The sequence below is a fragment of the Ceratotherium simum genome, chromosome 8 (assembly GCF_057802395.1).
Source record: "Ceratotherium simum simum isolate JZ-2026a chromosome 8, ASM5780239v1, whole genome shotgun sequence".
Taxonomy (NCBI): Eukaryota; Metazoa; Chordata; class Mammalia; order Perissodactyla; family Rhinocerotidae; genus Ceratotherium; species Ceratotherium simum.
This window is the reverse complement of record NC_141907.1, coordinates 53785952-53808382: the sequence shown is the minus strand read 5'-3', so window position 1 is coordinate 53808382 and position 22431 is coordinate 53785952. Positions and strand designations below refer to the sequence as shown.

The 22431-nt window shown below is 35.7% G+C and overlaps 1 protein-coding gene across 1 annotated transcript in view; it reads right to left on the bottom strand.

Annotated features, from left to right (window-relative positions):
* The window catches only part of STAP1 (signal transducing adaptor family member 1), a 37768-nt gene that overhangs the window by 10579 nt on the left and 4758 nt on the right, over positions 1-22431 (bottom strand). Inside the window, exons 2-7 of the mRNA XM_004419106.3 lie at positions 17818-17889; positions 12900-13013; positions 10494-10550; positions 7673-7845; positions 6063-6191; positions 461-530 (exon numbers count right to left, since the gene is read on the bottom strand). Of these exons, the coding sequence (XP_004419163.1) occupies positions 461-530; positions 6063-6191; positions 7673-7845; positions 10494-10550; positions 12900-13013; positions 17818-17889 (615 nt within the window). The remainder of the gene's footprint in view (positions 1-460; positions 531-6062; positions 6192-7672; positions 7846-10493; positions 10551-12899; positions 13014-17817; positions 17890-22431) is intronic.

Below are 22431 nucleotides of genomic sequence, written 5' to 3'. Positions count from 1 at the left end.
CTTTCTTCACTATTATGTTGCTATTAAGAGGGGGGTTTTTGAACTTCTGCATGGCGGGTATTAGAAGATTAAGCATTCACAGATTTTTTTCCCATTAGAAATAAGCACAATGAAATATTTATAATTGAAGGATGTAAAATAGATGCTTAACAAAAATATTTTTTCTCTCCCTGAAAAAAATTATATTGATAAAGATTTGCAGAGAAAGAAAAGTGGAAAGAATTATTAGCAGATTATCTTCTACTCTGCCTCATTCACCTGCTCTTGTGTCTCACTTCTCATCCTGGATATCTAAGGATGAGCCCTCACCTCCAGGGCTCCTTAACACTGCTGTTTTTCACCAGCACTATGTTCCTAGGCAAGGAAGGAGTCTACCTTTCCACTTTTCTTTGTATTCTATAAGGTAGGTTTGGGAAGAAGAAGGAGAAAATTCAGCAACAACAAGGAAATAGCTACTTACAGGTTTTTCCAGTTCAATAGTGTAGTTGTTTCCTACACTCATCACTTTGTAGTGCTTGATTCTTGGCATGCTAAAATGAAAAAAATGGTTAATCTCCATAAGAGTATACTATTGGGTCAAATTAAAGTGAGTGTAAAATATCACCTGTATAGTAAAACCTATGTTCCCATGACTGTGGTTGGCAAAAAACTGTGGTGGTTTTTGTTTTTCTATTTACCTGGTTCTCTCTATCTCTTTTTGGGAGGTTATACACTAGGGATATAGGAAGCCTAGGTCATTGAGTGGGTAAATGAGAAAGAATAACAGAGAAAAAAAGTTACCAAGAATTGAAAGTCTTTCAGGAATAAATTATTTTTTTAAATGCCAGTAACTTACAAAGTAGACAACATTATAAAATCCTATGTAGGCATATACAAATCAAATACATATTCTCTATATTAAAAGGGAAATAGAAAGAATTACTGAGGGCAAATTACTTTCTACTCCACCTCATCACTGTTCCAAGCAGAAAACCCTCAATGGCTGTTCTTCTTTCTAGCTCATATACCACCTTGAACATTTGCTAACTTCAGGGCTGATTTAGAGATATGGAAAATGCTAGGTGTTAGAGATACGGAAAACGTAGGTGAGAATGTAAGTACAGCAGATGACTCTTAATGTATTCCTCTTCTAGAGTCTCATAGCACTCTAAATTATTACTGCCCTAAACACACTGTATTTCATTGACTAGACTGCTTAAGAACAAGAAGCACATTCTGTTCACCTTTGTATTCCAGCATTAGGCACACAATAAATACTTAGGAAACTGAATTTTAAAATATTAGGAGGCCATGTCATAGAGCTATTTGCTAGAACTAATTTATACTGAGAGCAGAAGTCAATATGTTTGCCTTGAATTCCCTTGATTCATATGGCAACAGTGTTAGGACCAAGACTTTTTCTATTGTTGAAAAGTTAACAGCATTTATTACGCTGCCATTTGCTTGAAAGACAAACGAATTAACATATGTCCAATTTATAGAAGTTGTCTAAAGCAAAATTGTTTATTAGTTTAGGTTTGTCTACACAGCCACCCACCTTCTTTTTCATCACTCCTGTCTCTATTTCCAGGTCACGTTCCTCTAGAACTGAACTACACTTCTATTCAAGGGACTCTCTCATCTACTCATATCTGAATCTTCTCTCAGCTGGATATCACATTGGAAAACAGCTAATCATTTTATTCCAGTGGTTTATTCTAGAGCTTTACTTTCAAAACAAGGGGTAAAACTTAAACAACTCTCTCCCTTAAAAAAAAAAAAAAAAAAGGCTATTTCTCAATGCTGAACCTTCAGAAATCAGTTACAGACTGATGAAGGAAACATTTATGGACAGAGGAGGTCTTACAAGTACCCTCTTTTGGGGTGGTTGGCTCTGGCATTCTTTTTATCCCTACCTGAAAAGAGGTATATAATCATACAGTTACTTTGAAAACTCGCGCCAATTCCAATTAGAATGCCTGTATTCCTAAATGATTAATAAATACATGATTATTATTCCTTGGAAGACTGATAGAACGATTGAAGGGCATGGCCTTTATAACCAGAACGATCTAGGTTCAAATTCTCATTCTGTTGTGTGTGCTCTCTGAGCCTTCATTTCCTCATCTATAGAATCGAGATGGTAATGCCTTTCCTCACAGGGCTCTTGTAAATTAATGTTTGAAAAGTTCTTAGTAAAGTGTCTGGAATATTTAAACACTCAGTAAATTATAACTATTTTTTTGCTGTTTTTAAAATTCATTGTTTTAACCTAGTAGTTTCTGTAAGTCTCAGCTTCTTCATTTGGAAAACATGGAAAATAACGTCTGTTTTAGCTTTCATTGTGCCTGAAGGAAATGTTTGTCAAGCACTCAACACAGCACCCACAAATGGTATCCTGTGAGTGGGGACAATGATTGTTGTTGTTAGTAATTGCCATCACATCATCATCATCATCATTCATGGCAACACTGTGGGAGGAAAAGTAGCAAAGATTAGCAGAGTCTCTTGGAACTTTTGACTAATAGGACTAAGCTCTGATGCAGAAAATAAGGTAGAAAAAAAATTCCATTGAAGTCACGTAAGCTTTGACTCTTATTTTAGACTTTTGTTTTTCTTTCATATTTTGTTTTGTTTTTCCAGAGGAATAAAAAGAGAGGGAAAAAATGAGATTGATAAAATTTGCTATATTGAAGTTTCCTAATTGACCTCAAAGAAGAAATAACCTGTCTTTAAAAAAAATGAGTGGCTTTAAATGTGGTTATAAATACTTGTTCTTGGCTTTTGATCTCAATTTTTGCAAAAGAATGAATTTTGGGTAAATATTTTCTACTGCTTTCTTGGCTAGTGACTTTCCAAAGTGTTTATACTACTAGCTTGCCACGTAGTCATAACAATTTGAAGAAAACAAAACCAAATCATAAGGTTTGTTGTAAGAATAGCTTTATGTCTTATGAATTCACACACCACCGGGCTGGGTAAAGGTGGATGATATTTTACATCAAGAGAGGAGTCACCTGATAATTTGGCATTGAATGACTTTTGCTTTTTCCTGAAAGCTACAGTCTTCCCTCCCACAGCTGATGTGTTAACAGATGGAGATAATTTTACTTTCAAGTACTGCTTTGTAAACCAACTTGTCCTTTTCAGCTAGTGTTTTACCAGACACACTCATCTAAACTTGCGTGGCTGAACATTCTCCTACAACCTGTAAGAGAATGAATTGGTTTTGTGGGTAACACAGGTGCTTCCCAATAGTCTAGATTTCTGCCAAAGTCTTTATATTAAGCTTTACAGTCTAACAAGCTAAAATTCTATTACTCTCTACAATTGCTATCCTTTAAAATTAAGTGATCTTCTAAACAGAAGATATTAAATCCAGGCATTCTGAAAGACCTGTTTTGAGGCATTAGAAAACACATATAACAATCCTTAACATCACAGATATATCTAGTTTTTAAGGAAAACTTGAGCAATAACAGTTAAAATTTTTCTAAGCCACTTCCAGGTATAAACTATTCCCCAAAGCCTAAATAAGCACATATGGACTCCAGTGTTAGAATGCTCTAGTTTGACCATTTTCTCTCACTCATTGCTTTCTAAATATGAACTTTTTTTGGGGGGAGGGGTGATTAGTTTTATGAAATATTGTAAGGTTTTATAACCATCAGCTGTACAAAAGCCTGAATTTCTATATGAATTCAAACTGTAAGTGAGTTGACTAAAATTAGAATTATGTAACTTAGATATGGACTCTTTTGCCAGACTCTTTCTTATGAGTTTAAATATAGCTTAAATACAATATAAATATAAGTAAAAACTGTGACTATGCTAAATTCATATCCTAAGTATAGAAACTCACTGCATTTGGTCATAAACCACATCTACAGCAGAAAACCCTGTTATTTTTCATAGCACGGAAACTGCAATGCAAAAGTTGGACTAATTTAGATCACTTTAAAAGAGACCGGGCTGTTTGTGTGCAGGAAATACACTGTCTTTAAAGATCCACTAGGTCTGGGATTTTGTTCTTTTCATGCAGAATAGTAACACAAGATTCACATGCAAATGGATAAAACACTCAATCCAACCAAGAAGAATTGAAAGCTAAATTAGATGTGTGATCTAATTTAGCTTTCAAGCAGTTAGATTAAATTTCTTTTTAAAAAATCTGCAAGGTAAATTTTAATTCAGTTTTATACACTCTTATTTTTTAAACTAGAAGTAAACAGTTAAAGACATTCTGTATTTTATGTGATACTCAGTTTCCTAAACCTTGAAAAAGGACAAGCTCGCTTTTCTCCCAGGAGTTCTTCTAAGCTTACTGATATTTAATAGCAGTCATAACTTTTGTTTCTTTTGGTTTTGTTTCAAGATAGCCAATTAAATTATAAATCAAATAGTTATAACTGAGTAATCTATGATGTTCTACCATATTAGTTGAAAATCCATTAACTCTGAATGTTAGCCTATAATAAGCAGAAAAAATAGTGTCCCCGCAAGAAAGTTAAGTTCAACATAGTTATTCATTGTGGAAAAATACACACACACACAGATTCTCTTACTTCACACACAGAACTAGCATCTCAGTTACCATCTAACATTCTTGCCATCTTTTCAGTGCACATATAGCTAGTATATGAAGACAAGTCTTTGTTTATATGGAGTAATTGGCAAATGAATGAAGCTTACTGAGCCATGGCTCATACTAGCATTGCAGCCGTGATGCCATAATTTTAATTTTGTCCTGTGAGTGATTGTTTTCTTTTTACTGCCTTTATTTGCTGTCAGTATCTTCATATTTAATCTATTTGGAATTATTGATATTGGTGGTGGACTGGTAGATAGATTCATTGATAGATATGTTATAGCTAAAAAAAAAATAATAGAATATTTTCCCCAAGAAAGAATGGCAAATTCAAGAATCAAAGTTCTGTTTATGCTTTTATATGAAAAATAATCATTTATTGAATATTTTCATTCAGGACAAAAATCTCTATTTTAATTATATTATCAGCTGTGAGAGCATTAACTAAGCCAGAGTCCCTATTGAAATGCAAGTTTTCATGGACTCTGAGAGCTGGAGTGGACCTTAAAAGATCCAACCACCCTAGCTACACAGAAAAATCAACTTTTGCATTTAAGTGTTACTGGCTTTATCAAAGGTAAACCGTTTTACCAGAAAGAAATGATTAACCTTGACAAGAGGCTTCTAAGTGGTCCTTTTTATAGATAAGTCAGATTATGTCACTTCTCTATTCATCACAGTCCAGTGGCCTCTCATGTCATTCAGAGTATAACCTTTGTCCCTACAATGACCTGTAGGACTCATAGTGATCAGTCCCTACCCCCACCTCTGGAATCTCATCTCCTACCACTTTCTCCTTGCTCACTCCATTGTAGTCACAGCGGCCTCTTTTTATTTTTGAACAAACCAAGCCTTCTCCTGCCTATGGGCATATGCACTTGCTGCCTGGAATGCCCTTTCCCAAATATTGGCATGTTTTTTTCCCTCACTTATTTCATGCCTCTGCTTAAATGTCAGCTAATAAAGTAGGCCTTCCCTGACGACTGTATATTAAAACAAAGAGCAACCGGAAAAATTTTCTCTCTATTGCTTCTGAGAGTTCCCATTTCCCTCATCCTGCTTTATTTTACTTCCATAGACCTTATTACCATATATGTGATATTTTTAGTTATGTATTTATTTATAGTCTGTGTCTCCTTACAAGAATGTAAACCTTTTAAACCAGGGATACTGTTTTGTTCATTGCCGTAGCCTCAGTACCCAGAATGTTACTTGGCCCATAGTAGTTGCTCAATAAATATTTATTGACATGAATGAACAATAGAACTACATCCAGGACCAAAGTAATTTACTCCTTCTTCTTCTTCCTTACTGCAAGTATTAGCCTTGGCTCAGTCTTTAGCATTGCTTACATAACATTCCCTCACTACTCTTGTGTTCATATTTTTAGCCCCAACAAAACACATAGCAGGTACTGATCTGAACTTATGTGACTTCGCTTTCTAAAGTGATATCATGCTTTTAACAATTCCATACATTTTTGAGTTAAACATACTCTATCTCCTGCCGGATAGTGATGGAGTAGTTTCTACTGTCACTACCAGGCCTCAGGATCATATTTCCCAAGGAAGGGTTCTTCTCAAGCATCTCAGTTGCTTCTTTCCGGGATACTGTATAAAAACATCTACAGAAGTGAAATAAAAACAGAATTTTTTTTAACTGATGAAGATCAATACTTGAAAAAAAATGCTACTGAAATAACTCTAAGAGCTGCAGTTATTAACTTCTCTTTAAATTTCCAGCTTTATTATTTCAATGATATAATTATAATTACTATTATTACAAGCCTGTGCCACTATGAATATGCTTATGCTTAAGGCCCTCTTTCCCTTACCCCTTCAAAGCCTCTTTCTTTAACCAAAGAGGACCTGAAAATTTATCTACTGATCAGTATATAATCACTATTACCATTTGAAAATCTAAGACAAGAATTAACAAGGTATCCCCAGTCTTAGTTTATAATAGGATCTTGGATAAATAATATTTGTTGGTAGTTTCTTTTCAGGGATACAAAATATCTTTATACATGCTTCTCTTGTATAGTCTCTGTTTTAAATAACTGATATTTAAGGGGATGTCTGAATTCACTCCTTTTGGTATAATATGGCTTTCTAATGGCATTGGTGACATTTTTATGTGTAAAATTTTTAAGAAAGCACTTCTCATTTTTATAGTAAATATTGCAGTCAATAAAAAGTCTATTTTTCAATAGAAAAAAGTCTGGCAGGATATGCAATACACCAAAATGTTAACAGCGAATATCTCTGAGTAGTGGGACAAGAAATGATTTTAACCTTCTTTTTATTTATCTGTAATAAACATATATTACTTGTTTTATTGAGCAAAAGAGAAAAAGAAGCAGTCTATGTGACTTTTAACCTGTCAGTCCATCAGTTGTCACTGGTTTCAGCTAAGAGTGATGGTTGGCAGGTTTCAGTGATTGTGGTACAGATAGAATATGCCTCAGAACCTGATGTCAAAGATGGTACCAGACAAGTTTTATTGACGAGAAGACCAAGATTCCAGGAGGAAAAGACTTACAATCTTAGTCACACTTTTCAACGATATAAGAGTAAAAAATAAATGCAGGATGTTGCTAACTTCAGCATGTTCTGTGCCTCTTCATTTTTCCAACAACACCTTAGATACTTTACACAGGACCTTCCTCAAAGTACAAGCTCAATGACTACTCACTGGTTGACTGGACAATTGAATAGAACATTCAGGTATTTTAAATTCTTTAGTATAATTTTCCGATAGAAAATCAGTCAATCATAGAGTTGCATGGTGAAAAAATATCTTTTCCTTCCTTCTACGTAGCAGCTTTTATTTAGGTTTGAGCTTTGGAAAGAATATCTGTTTGGTCTAAAGGTGTGGGTGGAAGGGGATTTCCTGTGTGGTCTGAGGGTTGGTTCAAATCTGCATTTTGCATTGTGTTGAGCATGACATATAAGAGGAAATGTGGCGTGTACTCAAAGATATGCTGTTTGTCCACAAGACAGCTTATTGTCCCTGGTTTAAAGAGGTCAATGACTAACTCTCCTTGATAATTAGAAATTAATATCAACAATCTAATAAATAAACTGGAGTTCATGGCACACTTACGCTGGCATAGGGTTCAGTACATCCACATAATCTTCAATTGGTTCCTTCTCTTTTTCCATAGATGAACTAGGTATCCGCTCGGTCTCAATCCTCCTTTTCTTTTCTCTCTCTAGGACTTCATGCAGTCTAATTATTTGTCCAGGAAGGAGTGACACATGTAGAGGAACTGACAGCTGAAACCAATTAAAGCAGTAGGCAGACAAGAAGAACAGCAGAATAACTGATTTTAGCAAAGATGAGCTGGTTCTAAGGAGCTTCAGTTACCCTACAGAGATGGATGGTTTCCATCCATTAATCCATGAATAGAGGATCTTGGTGTCTTAGAACTGCCTCTAAACCAACTTGAACCTGCACAGGGTACCCGGTCTTCTTCCAAGAAATGTTCCTTTTGGTCTGGCCCAAAGCAAAGTATACCCACCTTGCATTACAAGTTAATTCAAGTAACAACAAACCTCTCATTTTTCATTCTGAGCTCACTATTTCTCACTGCCAGGAAGGTTCAGAGCACCTGCAAGGTACCTGCCTAGGCATCCCACAGGTAACCTGGAATAAGCTCCAGCAGCCATATGGCAGCATGGGGTTGAGATGGAACTATTCATTAGATGACTGAGAATCAGCAATCAGAGGTCTATATTTTGGTGTGTTTGTGTGTATATTTCAAACTTTCACACATTAGGATTATGATTGCTCTACTTATTAGGTTTCTTTTTAGCCTTTTCTAGCGATGTGTTTTGGATTGAGTCACCTATCTCCTCCTGATCTACATTCATACTGCTGATTTAGACCTCATTATGACCAGCTGTGTGCTCTAGGAAAGTATAATCTGAATGGTAGAATATTTTTCTTTATGTGACACTACCTAGTCTATGTTTTGAGGTAGCCACATCTGATTATCTTCTTGATCTCTGGAGTGGGGTACATGCTTTCCAAAGGGTGTATAAGAAATTCCATTGAAGTGTGGAAAGAAAACATTAGAACTTCATTTTCTATTTACACATTATCTTATTAATTCCTATTATTTATATTTTATAGCATATATATGTATGTTCATATATGAAATTTGAAATAAAAACTTACTGATAAGGGTACACAATCAAAAAGGTTTAAAAACTATTCTTCTGGATGACTAAGCTAACTAATAATCAGTAAGGTTATTTCCTTATATACCAAACCAGAAAAAAAAAACAATAGAATGAGGAAAAACTAATGAAACAGCTACTCCTTATTAATTGCCTGTCTGTTCCAAGAATTGTGCTATTGCAAATCCTCACAGCAATGCTACAAGACAGGTATTGTTATCCCTGCTTTAGAAATGAAAAAAACAGGCTCAGAAAGATTAAGTAACTAGTCCAGGGTCACATAGCTAAGAAGTTGTGGAACCAGGACTCAAACTTCAGTTTATTCAATTCAAAAGCAACGTCTCTGCTCTTTCAACTACAGTCCGTGTTTCTCAAACTTCTACTAAAGCTCTCCAAACAACAGCACCATGTGAATGTATATACACAGAGTGATCTGGAAACATACTAAAAAACAACAATTTGTAGAGCACAAAATTTGAGGCAACTTGTTTTCTTGGAAATTCACATGAATTTCATTTTACATTCTGTAACATACCTATGTACATTTTAAAATAAAAATAATGCTTTTTATCCTTATCTCAAGGAAAAAACTAAAAACAAATTTTTTGTCCAAAATGTCAAGTATAATTTGTGTACTAGAAGATGCACCCCAAGGTTTTTCTAGTGGTTTTAGTGTACTCCTTGACACCTAATCACATACCCTTGGGATACTTCTACCCCAATAAAAGAAGTGCCATGTGGAAAGTGATGACTTACCACAGCAGAGGGAGAGAATGTAATTCCCCAAAGAGTTTCTCCCTCCCCCCAAGTCAACATGTCTTTCACATTTTTAACTGGCCCACTTTTCTAGCCTCCTATGATTTCTCTACATGGTAGTTGAACCTCCAACTTTTACCTATTATTGACTGAGATAAAGAACCAGCATCCATCATCTCAGTAAAGTGCAGTGCTTATTTCATGTGACTGCAAAGGCTTTACTTAGGAACTAGCTTTGGATAGAGTCTGTGTTTAACTGACCCTAATAAACAGAAGGTTTTCTTTCCTCTAAAAGTATTAGAGAGCACGGTGCTCTTTTGGGGGCTGGTTATTAAAGTACCTCATACTTCTAAGATAGTTGCTACAATGGCTTTATTCAAAATAATGGTAGTTATCTTGCTGCAACAGTTAACTATAAGCAGTAGATCTTACTATTTGTCTCAGATAAGATGCCACAGAGTATAAGCATCCCTTTAGTGATGTCTTAAGACTCGCTAAACAAATGTTTAAAAATGACTTTTCATTTTGATGTTCTCTCCTTGTTATATTATCTATGTTATTCATAAAATCCATCTCAGCATTTTATAAATATGTATTAAATGAATAAGAAAGGAATTGGAAAGTATTTTAGGAGATGCTATGTAAGCTACAAATATCAGAATATATAAAGGACCACTGTGTCAAAAAGATAAGACCAAAAAGTAGATCACCCTACCTGTTATTCACTGGCTGGCACATTGCCCTGTTTATTTTCTTCATAACAATTATCACAATTTTAAATTATCTTCTTTGTTTATTTGTTTATTTTCTTTCTCTCTCTCCATCCACCCAATAAAAATATAAATTTCATGAGAAAGTGTAAAGATATAAACCTGTCCTTTTCAATTGCTATATCTTCAACCCCTTTCACTCTTCATAGTTTATAGCAAGTGTTCAGTAAATATTTGTTGAATGAATGAATGAATCAAAAGTAATGTCCTTCCTACCTCTGTTACTGTGAGAATGAAGCCTCTCCATTCTTCCCCACTTTCTACGTTCTCTGTCTAAAGATGAAGACAAAAACAGAAAAAGACAAGACATGAATGACTGTGAACATTAATACTTTTATTAACTTGAAATAACTTTAGAATTTCATATTATTGTTTTGTAGACTCAAAATGTGTAAGCCATCAAAGCCCAGCAAGATTGACAAAATGCATATTCTTCTATTGAAGCACATTATTTCAAAAAGTCAATTGTAATTTTTTAACCACTTAAAATCAGTTGAAAGGAAGAAACAATTCATTTTCCTTTCTGCTTAGAAGTATTAATGTATATTTCTTATGAAATATTTCAATACTCTTTTGTCAGAAGGTAGAAGTATATAGCTTTGATCTGTTTGCTTACTAAACAAGTAAAATTTTACAATTTACTTAAAAAAATTTAAATGTTAGCACACTTATTTCTGCAGTATGTAAATTCATGGTTACTGCCTCCATTGGTATTTAACATTGACGGGCTTTAAGTTTGGGGCAACCAGGTAGGACCAATGTAGTTAGTCCATAGAAACTTCCAATTCTTATCTCTAAATGCTATTAATACAGACAACATTTAGTAGGTGCTTATAAGTGGCAGCTAATATTCTGAGAACTTCACAAGTGTTAACTGATTTAATCTTCAGAGCAACTCTGCAAGAGGTACTATTATTATTTTTTACTTTACAGATTTATTCATTTAACAGATATTTATTGAGTGCCTTTTAGTGCTAGGCACTATTCTAGATACTGGTTTACATCAGAGAACAAAACAAAAATCCTTTTTCTCGTGGAGTTTAGGGTCTAGCAAGGAAGAAATAAACATAATAGTGAGGAGGTTGTGTAGAGTTAGAAGGAAATAAATGGAAAAATAAAATGTAGAGCAGGGTAAAAGAGATTGGGAATGCTGTTACGGAAAGGGAAAAGGATTGCAGTTTTAATAAAGTAGTCCAGGTAGGCCTCAGTAAGAGGGTTACATCTAAGCAGAGACTTACTTCCAGGTGAAGAAACCAAGGCACAAAAAGGTTAAGTAACTTGCCTATGATCACACTACTAACAAATAACCAGAATTCAAACCTAAGCATCTGACTCCAATCCTGTGCTCTTAACCACAACATCAGAATCATCTGGGGAGCTTGCTTAAAACATAAATTCTGGGGCTCAGGTTTATAGGTGACGCCTGGATTTCCTAATTACAAGTGATTCCTAGTTCATTAAAGCTTAATGACTAGTGCTTTCAAGGTCAACTCCAACTACATCTTATTCAATTGCAAGTTGTTCTCTTTATATTATGTTTATATATTTTTTGTATATCTAAAATACTTTTATTTTATTTTTTATATATTTTTGTTCAATTATAATTGACATACAATATTATGTTAGTTTCAGGTGTACAACAGTGATTCGACATTTATATACATTACAAACTGAGTTTTATGAGGTTACCATATTTCACAAATTGTGTATAACTAATATACAATTCTTGTTCAAATTTTTCTAATTGTCTCAATAATGTTCTTCATAGCTCTTTTTCTTCCTTTTCTGATCTAGGATCCAATCCAGATCACACATTGCATTTTAGTTGTCATGATGCTATAGTCTCCATAATTGGGAACAGGTGTCCAGTCTTTCTTTGGCTTTTCTTATACTGGTATTTTTCAAAAGTTTAGGCCAATTGCCTTGCAGAATGTCTCTCAATTTGTGAAATATGGGTTTGTCTAATTCAATGGTTCCAAATGTGTATCATGTTGGACATGTCTCAGAATCATCTGGGAACTTGGAAAATGTTAATTCAAAAACAACATTTAAGGGCCGGCCCCGTGGCTTAGCGGTTAAGTGCGCGCACTCCGCTACTGGCGGCCCGGGTTCGGATCCTAGGCGCGCACTGCTTCTCCGGCCATGCTGAGGCCACGTCCCACATACAGCAACTAGAAGGATGTGCAACTATGACATACAACTATCTACTGGGGCTTTGGGGGAAAAAAGGAGGAGGATTGGCAATAGATGTTAGCTCAGAGCCGGTCCTCCTCAGCAAAAAGAGGAGGATTAGCACGGATGTTAGCTCAGGGCTGATCTTCCTCACAAAACAGAACAAAACAAAACAAAAAAACATTTAAACAACACCAGGTGAGATCTCTGACTTTGTCAGAGGACAGAAGTGTATGGTTTCAATGTGCTTGTATACTAAACAAGTGAACATGCCTTTTTAAATCCTGTTTTGAAAACTGTAGTTCTTGGCAAAAGGCAAGAAATATTAACAAAGTCTAAGACGTGGCAGTCCTCTTTTAATTCCCCTTTACTTCAGCCACTGGGTTGTGAAGAGGTGAATGCTATTTATAACCACAACTTGTTTCAGACTAATTGCTTCTCTTCACTCACCTTCAGTTGCACTTCCTCTTTTGGCAAAACAAGGGTGATTTTTGCACAATTCTTTTCAGTTGAATTCTGGTCAGTAAGGCATGTGAGGTCTATTATGTCTAACTTGTCAACATACTGCAAAGATAAATGGAAATCTTGTTAAATTAGTTCATGAGTAATGTACATTAATTTTAGTAGGCAGGAAAGTAGGTAATATCTTCCTTTCAACTGATTTTTACTTTGCATGATATCCTGGTTTTCTTTTTTTACGTGAGGAAGATCAGCCCTGAGCTAACATCTGTTGCCAATCCTCCTCTTTTTGCTGAGGAAGATTGGCCCTGTGTTAATATCCGTGCCCATCTTCCTCTACTTTATATGGGATGCTGCCACAGCATGGCTTGATAAGCAGTCCCACAGCATGGCTTGATAAGTAATGAGTAGGTCCACACCGGGGATCCAAACCTGTGAACCCTGGGCCACCGAAGCATAGTGCTATGCCACTGGGCCGGCCAATATCCTGGTTTTCAAATGGGCATGGGACCCCTTCCCAACTCAGAGGGCAGTTAGAAATGCATTATATGGTGGTGTCCTGGACCTGCTCACACAGGTTTGCAATACCAATTGTTAAATTTTTAGGAATTTTGCAAGCCAGTTTTTAAACACAGCCATTATTAAAAATTAGATTATATAAACATACAAGTAAATAAATGATATTAAAAGCAAAGGTAATTGAAATTTAAAACTCAGCATTTTCTGATTATATTACTACATAGTATTCTCTATACTCTTGAGGTTATTTACATCTTCATTTCTGTGTGGTGGAATACTATATAGTGGTATGCTACGGTACCTTTTTTCCCAACTCCATGTTCAGTGTGGTCACATTGATAGGTTGAAATCAGCCATGGTGGGAGTATTTACACGATGGAAATTGGCAAACTTTATAAATTAGGGCTTGACCTATTGTTTCATTAACTGTCCTGGGGCAAGCAATTTTTTTCTGCAAAGGCCTGATTGTAAATGCTTTGGGTTTTGTGGACCCCATACAGTCTCTGTTGCAAATTCTTCTTTTTTTTTTCTTTTTTTTACAACACTTTATAAGTATAAGAACATTCTTAGCTCATAGACTGTACAAAATCAGGCCACAGGCTAGATTTGGCTCAAGGGCCAGTTTGATGCCATCAGGTCTGGCCTTAAGAAAACGAAGGAGAAAATGTTAATAATGCAGATGAAACTTTAAAATTTGTTGTGTCTGAAGCTTTTTCATTGTGAACAGGACAAAAAATTGGCAAAATATTCTTCCATAATTCAAAAACTATTATCTCATTCAGCAAAGAATTTGCTCATGTCATTGACAAATAGGTGAAGTTCTGGCATACATAATTGTTGTTTTACTTTCTTCTTACTCATTAATGTAAACAAAAATATCAGCCAACATTCATGTTAAATATCATATTTAATGACAATAAATTTATTGGGGAAACAGCAGATTGGAAAACAACTCCATTTGTCAAATCATTATTGAATTGTAATCATAGTTGGCTATGAAAACGAGTTCAGAAAAATTAATGAAAGCATTCTGTAAGAATCAGTTGCCTATATGGAAATTACAATAAGAGTATTGTATATTTTATTTTTTAACTGTGTGCTACACATTCTTTGTAACTGTAATATTTATAATAAATTTATATATATATATTCATACATACATTTTTTTCCAGAAAGCTATTATTCAACATTTACCACATACCACTGGTTATGAGGATCCTCTTAAGAAATTCCTATCTTATCCCAGTACAATACAAATATTTCGTCTGAGCAATTGGTATGGACTGCTCTGTATGCAACTGGCCAGACTTGCTTCCTAGTATTAGAAAGATTAGGACCACCTCTAGTAAGTATAGTAGGGTTTTTATGGTATAATTTTTTGCTAAATGAGCCTGATTCTTGACTTCTTTCTATCTCCTTTTATTTTCCTCTCTGTTATACCCAATATAACTTATTTTACTTTATTTTTGTAAGTCTCCTTATTTCATTTTTCTGAATAAGGTAGGACATAAAAATAAGTAAGTTTTTTTCCTAGAACTATTCCTAAATTGATGAGATTAAGGGTAAGTTTGGGTTGACCTTTTATTTTCAATAAACAAGGAGCAATTGAAAATGGAAGGAGAGGTTTAAGGGAAGGAGGACAGAATTTAAAATTACACAGAATCTTTTGTCTAGATCATGCTCAGTGAATTTTGCTGAGACAAAGGAGGAAGCAACAGAGGAAGAAGTGGCCGAGTTAGATAGAGTGCTGTAAGCTGATCTATTGATTAGAAGAAAGGAAGTCATATCTTTTTGTTTTTAATTGTAATATTGAATAGAGCCTTAAAAGTCATCTGTCTAATCTAGCTGCCATCTAATGTTTGAATCTCTTCCAGAGTACCCCTCCATGTAGTCATCCAGCCTATGCTAGAATATCTCGAACAACATGGAACTCACACCTCCTATGCAGCTCTGCCTGCTAGCAAGTTTTTTTCATGTAGTAAGCCACAGTTTTTCTCCAGGCAATTTCCATCCATTGGTCCTAGTCCCTTTTCTCTGGAATACACTAAACAAATTCAGTGACTTTTTCACATGACCTCCTGACATCCTTTCAAATATGTAAAGGTGGTTTTAATTTCTTCCCTACTATAGGCTAAATATCTACAGTTTTCACCTGTTTTATCTCTGTGCTTTTTTTCCTGAGACTATCACCCAAAAAATCTCCTGAAAAAGTCTGCATCCTCTTTGAACAAAATCGGTAGATGGGCAATTCTGCAGCATTTCGTTATAACAATCTCTTCACGGCATAGTGGTTAAGAACGATGGCTTAGGAGCAAGACCTGAATTGCACCCCTTTCATTAGCTGTCTGATCTTGTACAATTTCTTAATCTTTAAACTTAATTATTCTCATGTATAAAGTGGGGATTAAAATAGTACCCACTCTGCAGAGTTGTTGTGAGAATTAAATGAGATAATGCATGTAAAATGCTTGATTACTATATGCCAGCTACACTCACAAGCCCTTACATTTACTATTTCATTTAATCCTTTTGATAACCTTATATGACGGGCTACAGTTGTCATCCTAATTTTAGAAATTTGAAACTGAATGTATGAGATCTTTCATTTTCTCCTCTAGATTCACTTTTATCCCTTCATCATCCAACATTATGCACCAGGAGGGAGACCTGTATGGACAACATCAAGGGCTCCCTTACCCTCTTGCTGTTGGGTTGGACCGCTGGTAAACACTGGCAGGAGATCAGAATAGTGAGGAGAGTGAGGTCATATATTTATTACCCTGTGCAATTCTTCCGCAGTCAAAGATCCCATACTCTTCTCAAGGCAGTCATCTTCACACAACTCTCCCTACTGTTCTCTCACTCTTTCCTTTACTCCTGGGCGTGGTAATGAGGCACTGTTACTAGCCTCAGCATTCTGCACTATCTTTTGTGGTTTTCCTATATCCTGTCCACTGCTTTGAATATAGCATCTTCATTAAACTCTCTTTAAATTGCCCAATTTGTGATGTCATCTGTTTCTTACCAGTTCCCTGTCTGATAGACTGAGACACAGAGAAGTTAGGTAAGTAGCCCAAGATCCCAAGTTGGCACAGTGAACAGTGGCAGGACCAGGATAAAAACCCAGGTAGTCTACCTGAAGACCAGGCTCTCAATCACTAAGCTGTACTGCCTCTTGCCACGTAGTAAGTGAGTAATAACTATTAACTCTCTCACTTATGTGTATTATACAAGTTTTAAGCCAGGGTCTTTTATATTTTTACTGACATCAGTGGGAAGTTGGAAGGCACAACAGAGAAATTAGTTTTGTTAAAATTTGTTACGGTATTTGAAAACATCTTTATATAAAGCTTGTCTATCCAGAACTCTGGTGAAAGATGAATGTTTGAAGTTTGTTTTTCATTTGTTTTTTTAAAATGACTTCTAGTTAGTTTACCACTAATGGCACTGAAATGCCTACAGGTGGAATACATTAATAAATAAATACAAAAAATACATTAATACAATAATATCCATGTATTATGTATTGTATTATTATATTATTATTGTGTAATATTAATATAATAATACAATAAATACAAAATATACATTAATACAATAAATACAAAAAACAGGCTCTTTTTCTGTTGCTTTCATGAGATTGGGACATGTAATAATGATATTCTAAGAAGTGTGAGCTACTGAATACATAGTCCAAAATGTTTATATTTAGACAAGTTACTGGATGATAAAATCTCTTATAAGCATAGCATTCCAAGATAGGCAAGCATTTCCCACTAAAATATTACATTTTGTTTGTGGAAAAAATGAAATACACAATCAGTTTTCAATTTTTGGTGGGAAAATTGAAATAGAAATTATTTGAAATTAATATGAATAAATAAATCTCAGAATCTCTCTGTTGTTATTCTCATGCTTGAGCTCTTAGGAATCCTGTTTTGTAGGGGATGTTTTTGTCTTTCTAGAAGAATTAAATTGTGACATATTGTATATTATGAGGCTTTGGGGATCATTTAGTTCTTTTCAGATTATAACTGCATGCTACAGCAAGATAAAAAGAGGAGAAAATTAAGGCTATCACTTGGTATTAGGCAATTTGTATCCAGGTGTCTCCCTAAAATTTTCACTTTTCAACTAAGTTTTTATTAGCAGGATCAGAAAGAAAAGAATGCAAAGTTAAAAACATGAGTTAATAACTTCTGAGTTGCCCAGGAAATAGTACCGTGGGTCTTATAATTGATAGCCATCACGGATGTAAGAGTTCTTATTTGAATTGGTTTTGCTAGAATCTTTACTCTGGGAAGACAGACAATCCCAAATGTATAATAAACTATATGACAAGTGGATATTGGGAAAAAATTGAATCAGCTGAACATGTTTAACTACTTACTATTGTACTTTTTTTGTCGGTATAAAAGAAAAGTGTAGTTCCTCTCAATTCTGTCCAATAATGTTTATACTCCTGTGGGAAAGAAATTGTAAGCATTATTCATTAGTGAATATTCAACTATTTTCCTATTGATATTTTCCTTTGTAACTTTCTTAATTGCTATGTGATAAAAGGTTCTTCTTTATCCTGAGATAAAACACCTAGTTTTATGGCTTAATTTTACATTTAATTCTTGATGAAATCCTTCACAAATTTATTTTAGTATAAGGTGTGAAGTAAGGATGTAATTTGATTTGTGTTTAAATAGATCATTTTCCAAAACTTTCCTCATTGATTTAAGACACTTGACTTTTTATGCAGTTCAGTGGAAGCTCGCACCTGTAAGAGGGACCATTTAAGGGATCAGGATAGGACAAGCTACCTATCTACCTTCCAGGACAGTTGAAAGGATTGAATGAATTAACACATGTAAAGCACTTAGCTCATAGTTTGGGTTCAAAAAATAGTATATATTTATATAGATCAAGGAAATGTGAGCAATTGATAATGATAAAAATAACTTGACACCATCAAAGCTGAACTTTGAAGTCCAAATTTCATTCATGTGGTGAACATTTCATTATTGATACACTCATATTATTATGGGTTCTATAGAAACATAACTTTTTAAGTTTTAGAAGTTTAAATAACCTGGTCAGACTCTCATTTTTATTTAAATAAGAGGAACTTAACATTCTATGAAGATTGTCTGTATTATAACAGAATGGCCAGGAGGTTTAAAGAATAAAATCCTTCCACATCTAAAGACTTACCTTCATACCCAGCTATTTCCAAAGTATGCTTAAAAAATTCTAGTCAGTTTCACAGACATGTTGACCATTCACTCCTTTTGGGTTTAATAAGCTGAATTTTTGTAACATGCTGGATTGTCTTGACTTATATTGAGGTCTAATGAGACAATCACATGAAGAAATTTTTTTCTTTTGCTTATAGATGTGAAGACACTTTTATATATTATGGCATTTGTGTCTCTTTAATACTGACATATCATTCATCCTTTTTTAAAAATTATTTTATTGGGGTCGCATTGGCTTACAACATTGCATAAATTTCAGGTGTACACCACTATATTTCAGTTTCTGTGTAGACTGCATCGTGTGCACCACCAACAGTCTAGTTTTTATCCATCACCATACACATGTGCCCCTTTACTCCTTTCGCCCTCCTCCCATCGTTTATCCTTTTTTTGACCAGCAAAATGTTTGTCACCTCTTCAGAATTTACATTCTTATTTTCTCAAATAATTGGAACTCCATAACCCATCTTGCTTTTATTTGCCTTGGGTCCCAGGAAACTCAAGATTATATTCATTCTGAATTATAACCACCATCTTTCTCATGTTCTTAGTAGAACTATTTTCTCCCTTTGTCTTCATGGCTGATAAGGTGCTATATTAGTTAGCTTTTCTTGTATAACAAGCCACCCTAAAACTTGGTGGACTAAAACAGCAAATGTTTCCTATTTCTCATCATTCTGTGGCTGGCTGATGATCCTTTGGATCTGGGTATACTTGGCTATGGCTGAATGGTCTAGGGTGGCCTCGCTCACTTGCCTGGAGTCTTAGCTGGGAATGCAGAATGACTGGGAGTGGTATAATAAGCAATATATTTGGTCTTTGTCCCCCAGTTCCTGGCATAGAGATCTTGAAACCCTTGGAATTTCCTGATTGATAGTAGTGTAAAAACAAAACTTATTCGTAATGAACCCCTTTATATCATACTTGAGTTTATACTAATGAGGTGACTTAGGATGGGACCCCCTAGATAGCTTTAGGATGAGTCTGGTCACCAAAAGAACAAATGATTACAGGAAAGGAACTTTCAGCCCCACCCACTGACCTCCATGAAGGGGGGTGGGGGGCTGGAGGTTAAGTTTTATAAAAATTCTTGGACAATAAGATTTGATGAGCTTTCTAATTGGTGAAGACATCCACATGCCGAGAGGGTGGTGCACCTCAACTCCACAGGGACAGAAGCACCTGTGCTCAGGACTCTCCCAGACCTTGCCCTATGTACCTCTTCATCTGGCTGTCCATTTGTGTTCCTTACCAGTAAATGTAAGTAAAGTGTCTTCCTGAGTTCTGTGAGCCATTCTAGTAAATTATCGAATCTTAGGAGGGGGTCATGGGAACCCCTGGTTTAAAGCCAGTTGGTCAGAAGTACAGGAGGCCTGGGACTTGTGACTGATGATGAAGTGAGGGGCAGTCTTGTGGGACTGAGCCCTTAATTAAGCTGTGGGGTCTGCACTAAATCTGGGTAGGGAGTTAGTGTCAGAATTGAACTGAATTGTTGAACACCCAGTTGGTGTCTAGAGAATCAGAGAATTGGTTACTGGTGTTGGAAAACACCCCATTGAGACAACTGGAGTCTCACTCCATACATTCTCATCCTCCAGTCAACTAGACTAGACTTGTTCACATGCTGGCAGAAGGATTCCCAGGAGCAAGAGAGAGAAAAACCCAATGTGTGAGTACTTTCTAATCCTTTGTTTTTGTTACATTTACCAAAGCATGACCCAGTCCAGATTCAAGGGGTAGAAAAATAGACTCAACCTCTTTAAGGAAGGAGCAGAAATGTCACATTTCAAAGGGGAGTGTATACAGTCAGGCTTGAACAAATTGGTAGTATTCCTGCAGCAATCAACTCAGGGGCAGGAGTTGGAACTTGGGGCAAGATTTCTTTGTCCAAGCCCTGTGGTCTTTCCATTCCATCCTATCTCCCAAATGAGAGCTGATGATAATGTAATACAATGACCCTGCTGATGCCTCTTGAACCAAGAACGAATTACCATAAAAAAGAACAATTCAAGGGCCAGCCCTGGGGGCCTAGTGGTTAAGTTCAGCGTGCTCCACTTTGGTGGCCTGGGCTGGGTTTCCAGGCACAGACCTACACACTCATCTGTCGGTGGCCATGCTGTGGTGTGGTGGTGGCTCACATACAAAAAGAGGGGGATTGGTACCACGTGTTAGCTCAGGGCGAATCTTCCTCAAAAAAAAAAAAAAATCAAAAGGGCATAGGATTGAAGAAATCAGTCAATAGATGGTCCCTAAAGGAGCAATTATAAAATGGGAGAAAGAGATTCTTTCTCTTGTCTGAAATCCAGATGCCCAATATATTTACCTGACACATCTCAGAGTCAAGTAGCTTAGTAAGGCAAAAGAACAAACCATAATTTCAGCCCCATCAGAAGTCTTTTGTTTCCTTTTTTTCATATAGGATACAAAGTGTTATCGGCATTGCAATAGCCCTTTACCTGGTCTCTCTGCTGCCTTTTTACATCCTCCAATCTATCCTGCACAGTGCTGCCAGAGTGAATTATCTCCTCCCCAGAGAGTAGGGGTAACTAACTAACTAACTACTAGGTGAGTTTGGGAGACAGTATGCTCAACTCAGTCTCCTCCTGTCATCTCTCAGCTCAGCCTACCAGGAGAGTGTGTGTTCTGTTTGGTCCCTGCCATGTAGCAAAGGGCCTCCAAGAAGGGTAGGCTTGTGGCCCCTTAAACTGAGTCAGTGGCTCAAGGTAAATCAAGGCTACCTAAATCTGGGGTAAAGTGTTAGCACAGTTTTGGCCTTAAATCTAAACCACATATCAATAGATTTTATTAATAATAAAAGAAATTAATTATCTTCCTTTGTGTGATTCCTGTGTCTTAATTTTCAATTGGTTTCAAACTTGGGAGAGGAAAAATCCCAACAAATGGGTATAAAAATGTACAGGGCAGGGTAAGTGGTAATTGCTAATGGGGTTTCTTTTTAGAATGATAAAAATGTTCTAGAACTAGATAGTAGTGATGATTGCACAACTTTGTGAATATATTAAAAGCCACTGAATTGTAGTAATAATAATAACAATAACAATAGTCACTGTGTCTCCTGTGTGAGAGTTTGCTGTCAAGGGACCAAGAATTGAAGTAGGGAAACCAGCCTCCTGCTATTGCCTCATAGAGTTGTTGAAGGATTGAATGGAATAACAGTGTATGTAAAGCACATAGGACCTGGGACATAGCAAGTGTTCCATAGACGTTGGCCACTAAAAAAAAAAAGGCATTGCCTCATCACTCACATTATTAACAGGTACTTTTCACTTTTCCTTATCCATGTAATACTTTTTCCACATGGTGACTTGTATGTGTGTGTGACAGTGGTGGCGTCTAAAAATCTCTAAAATAGATCTCTTTCAGTGGGATTATGTATGAAAAGGAGAGGATATTTTGTAAACCAGAATAATGAAAACCATTGTCATTCCTATATAAAATCACCCTTTCATATTGCCTTAAATAAAGAGATAGAAAACTGCGGTGAGAAATTTGGCTTGAGAAGTTGCTAATATATACTGTCTCTATAATCAGGCAGATGTTCTGTAAAAACCATGAGAGTATCTAGTCACTCTATTGAAAAATACTCGAATTTTCTCAGATTTGACTTGTGATTAAATAATAAAACATCTCGAATTTATTTTGGGAGGTTTTTTTTTAAAAAATCGTATCTCTCTTAAAGGCTTTCACATCCTGCCCTAGCGGTAAGCCTCTGTATTGCAAGGAGCAAGTCAAGGCTA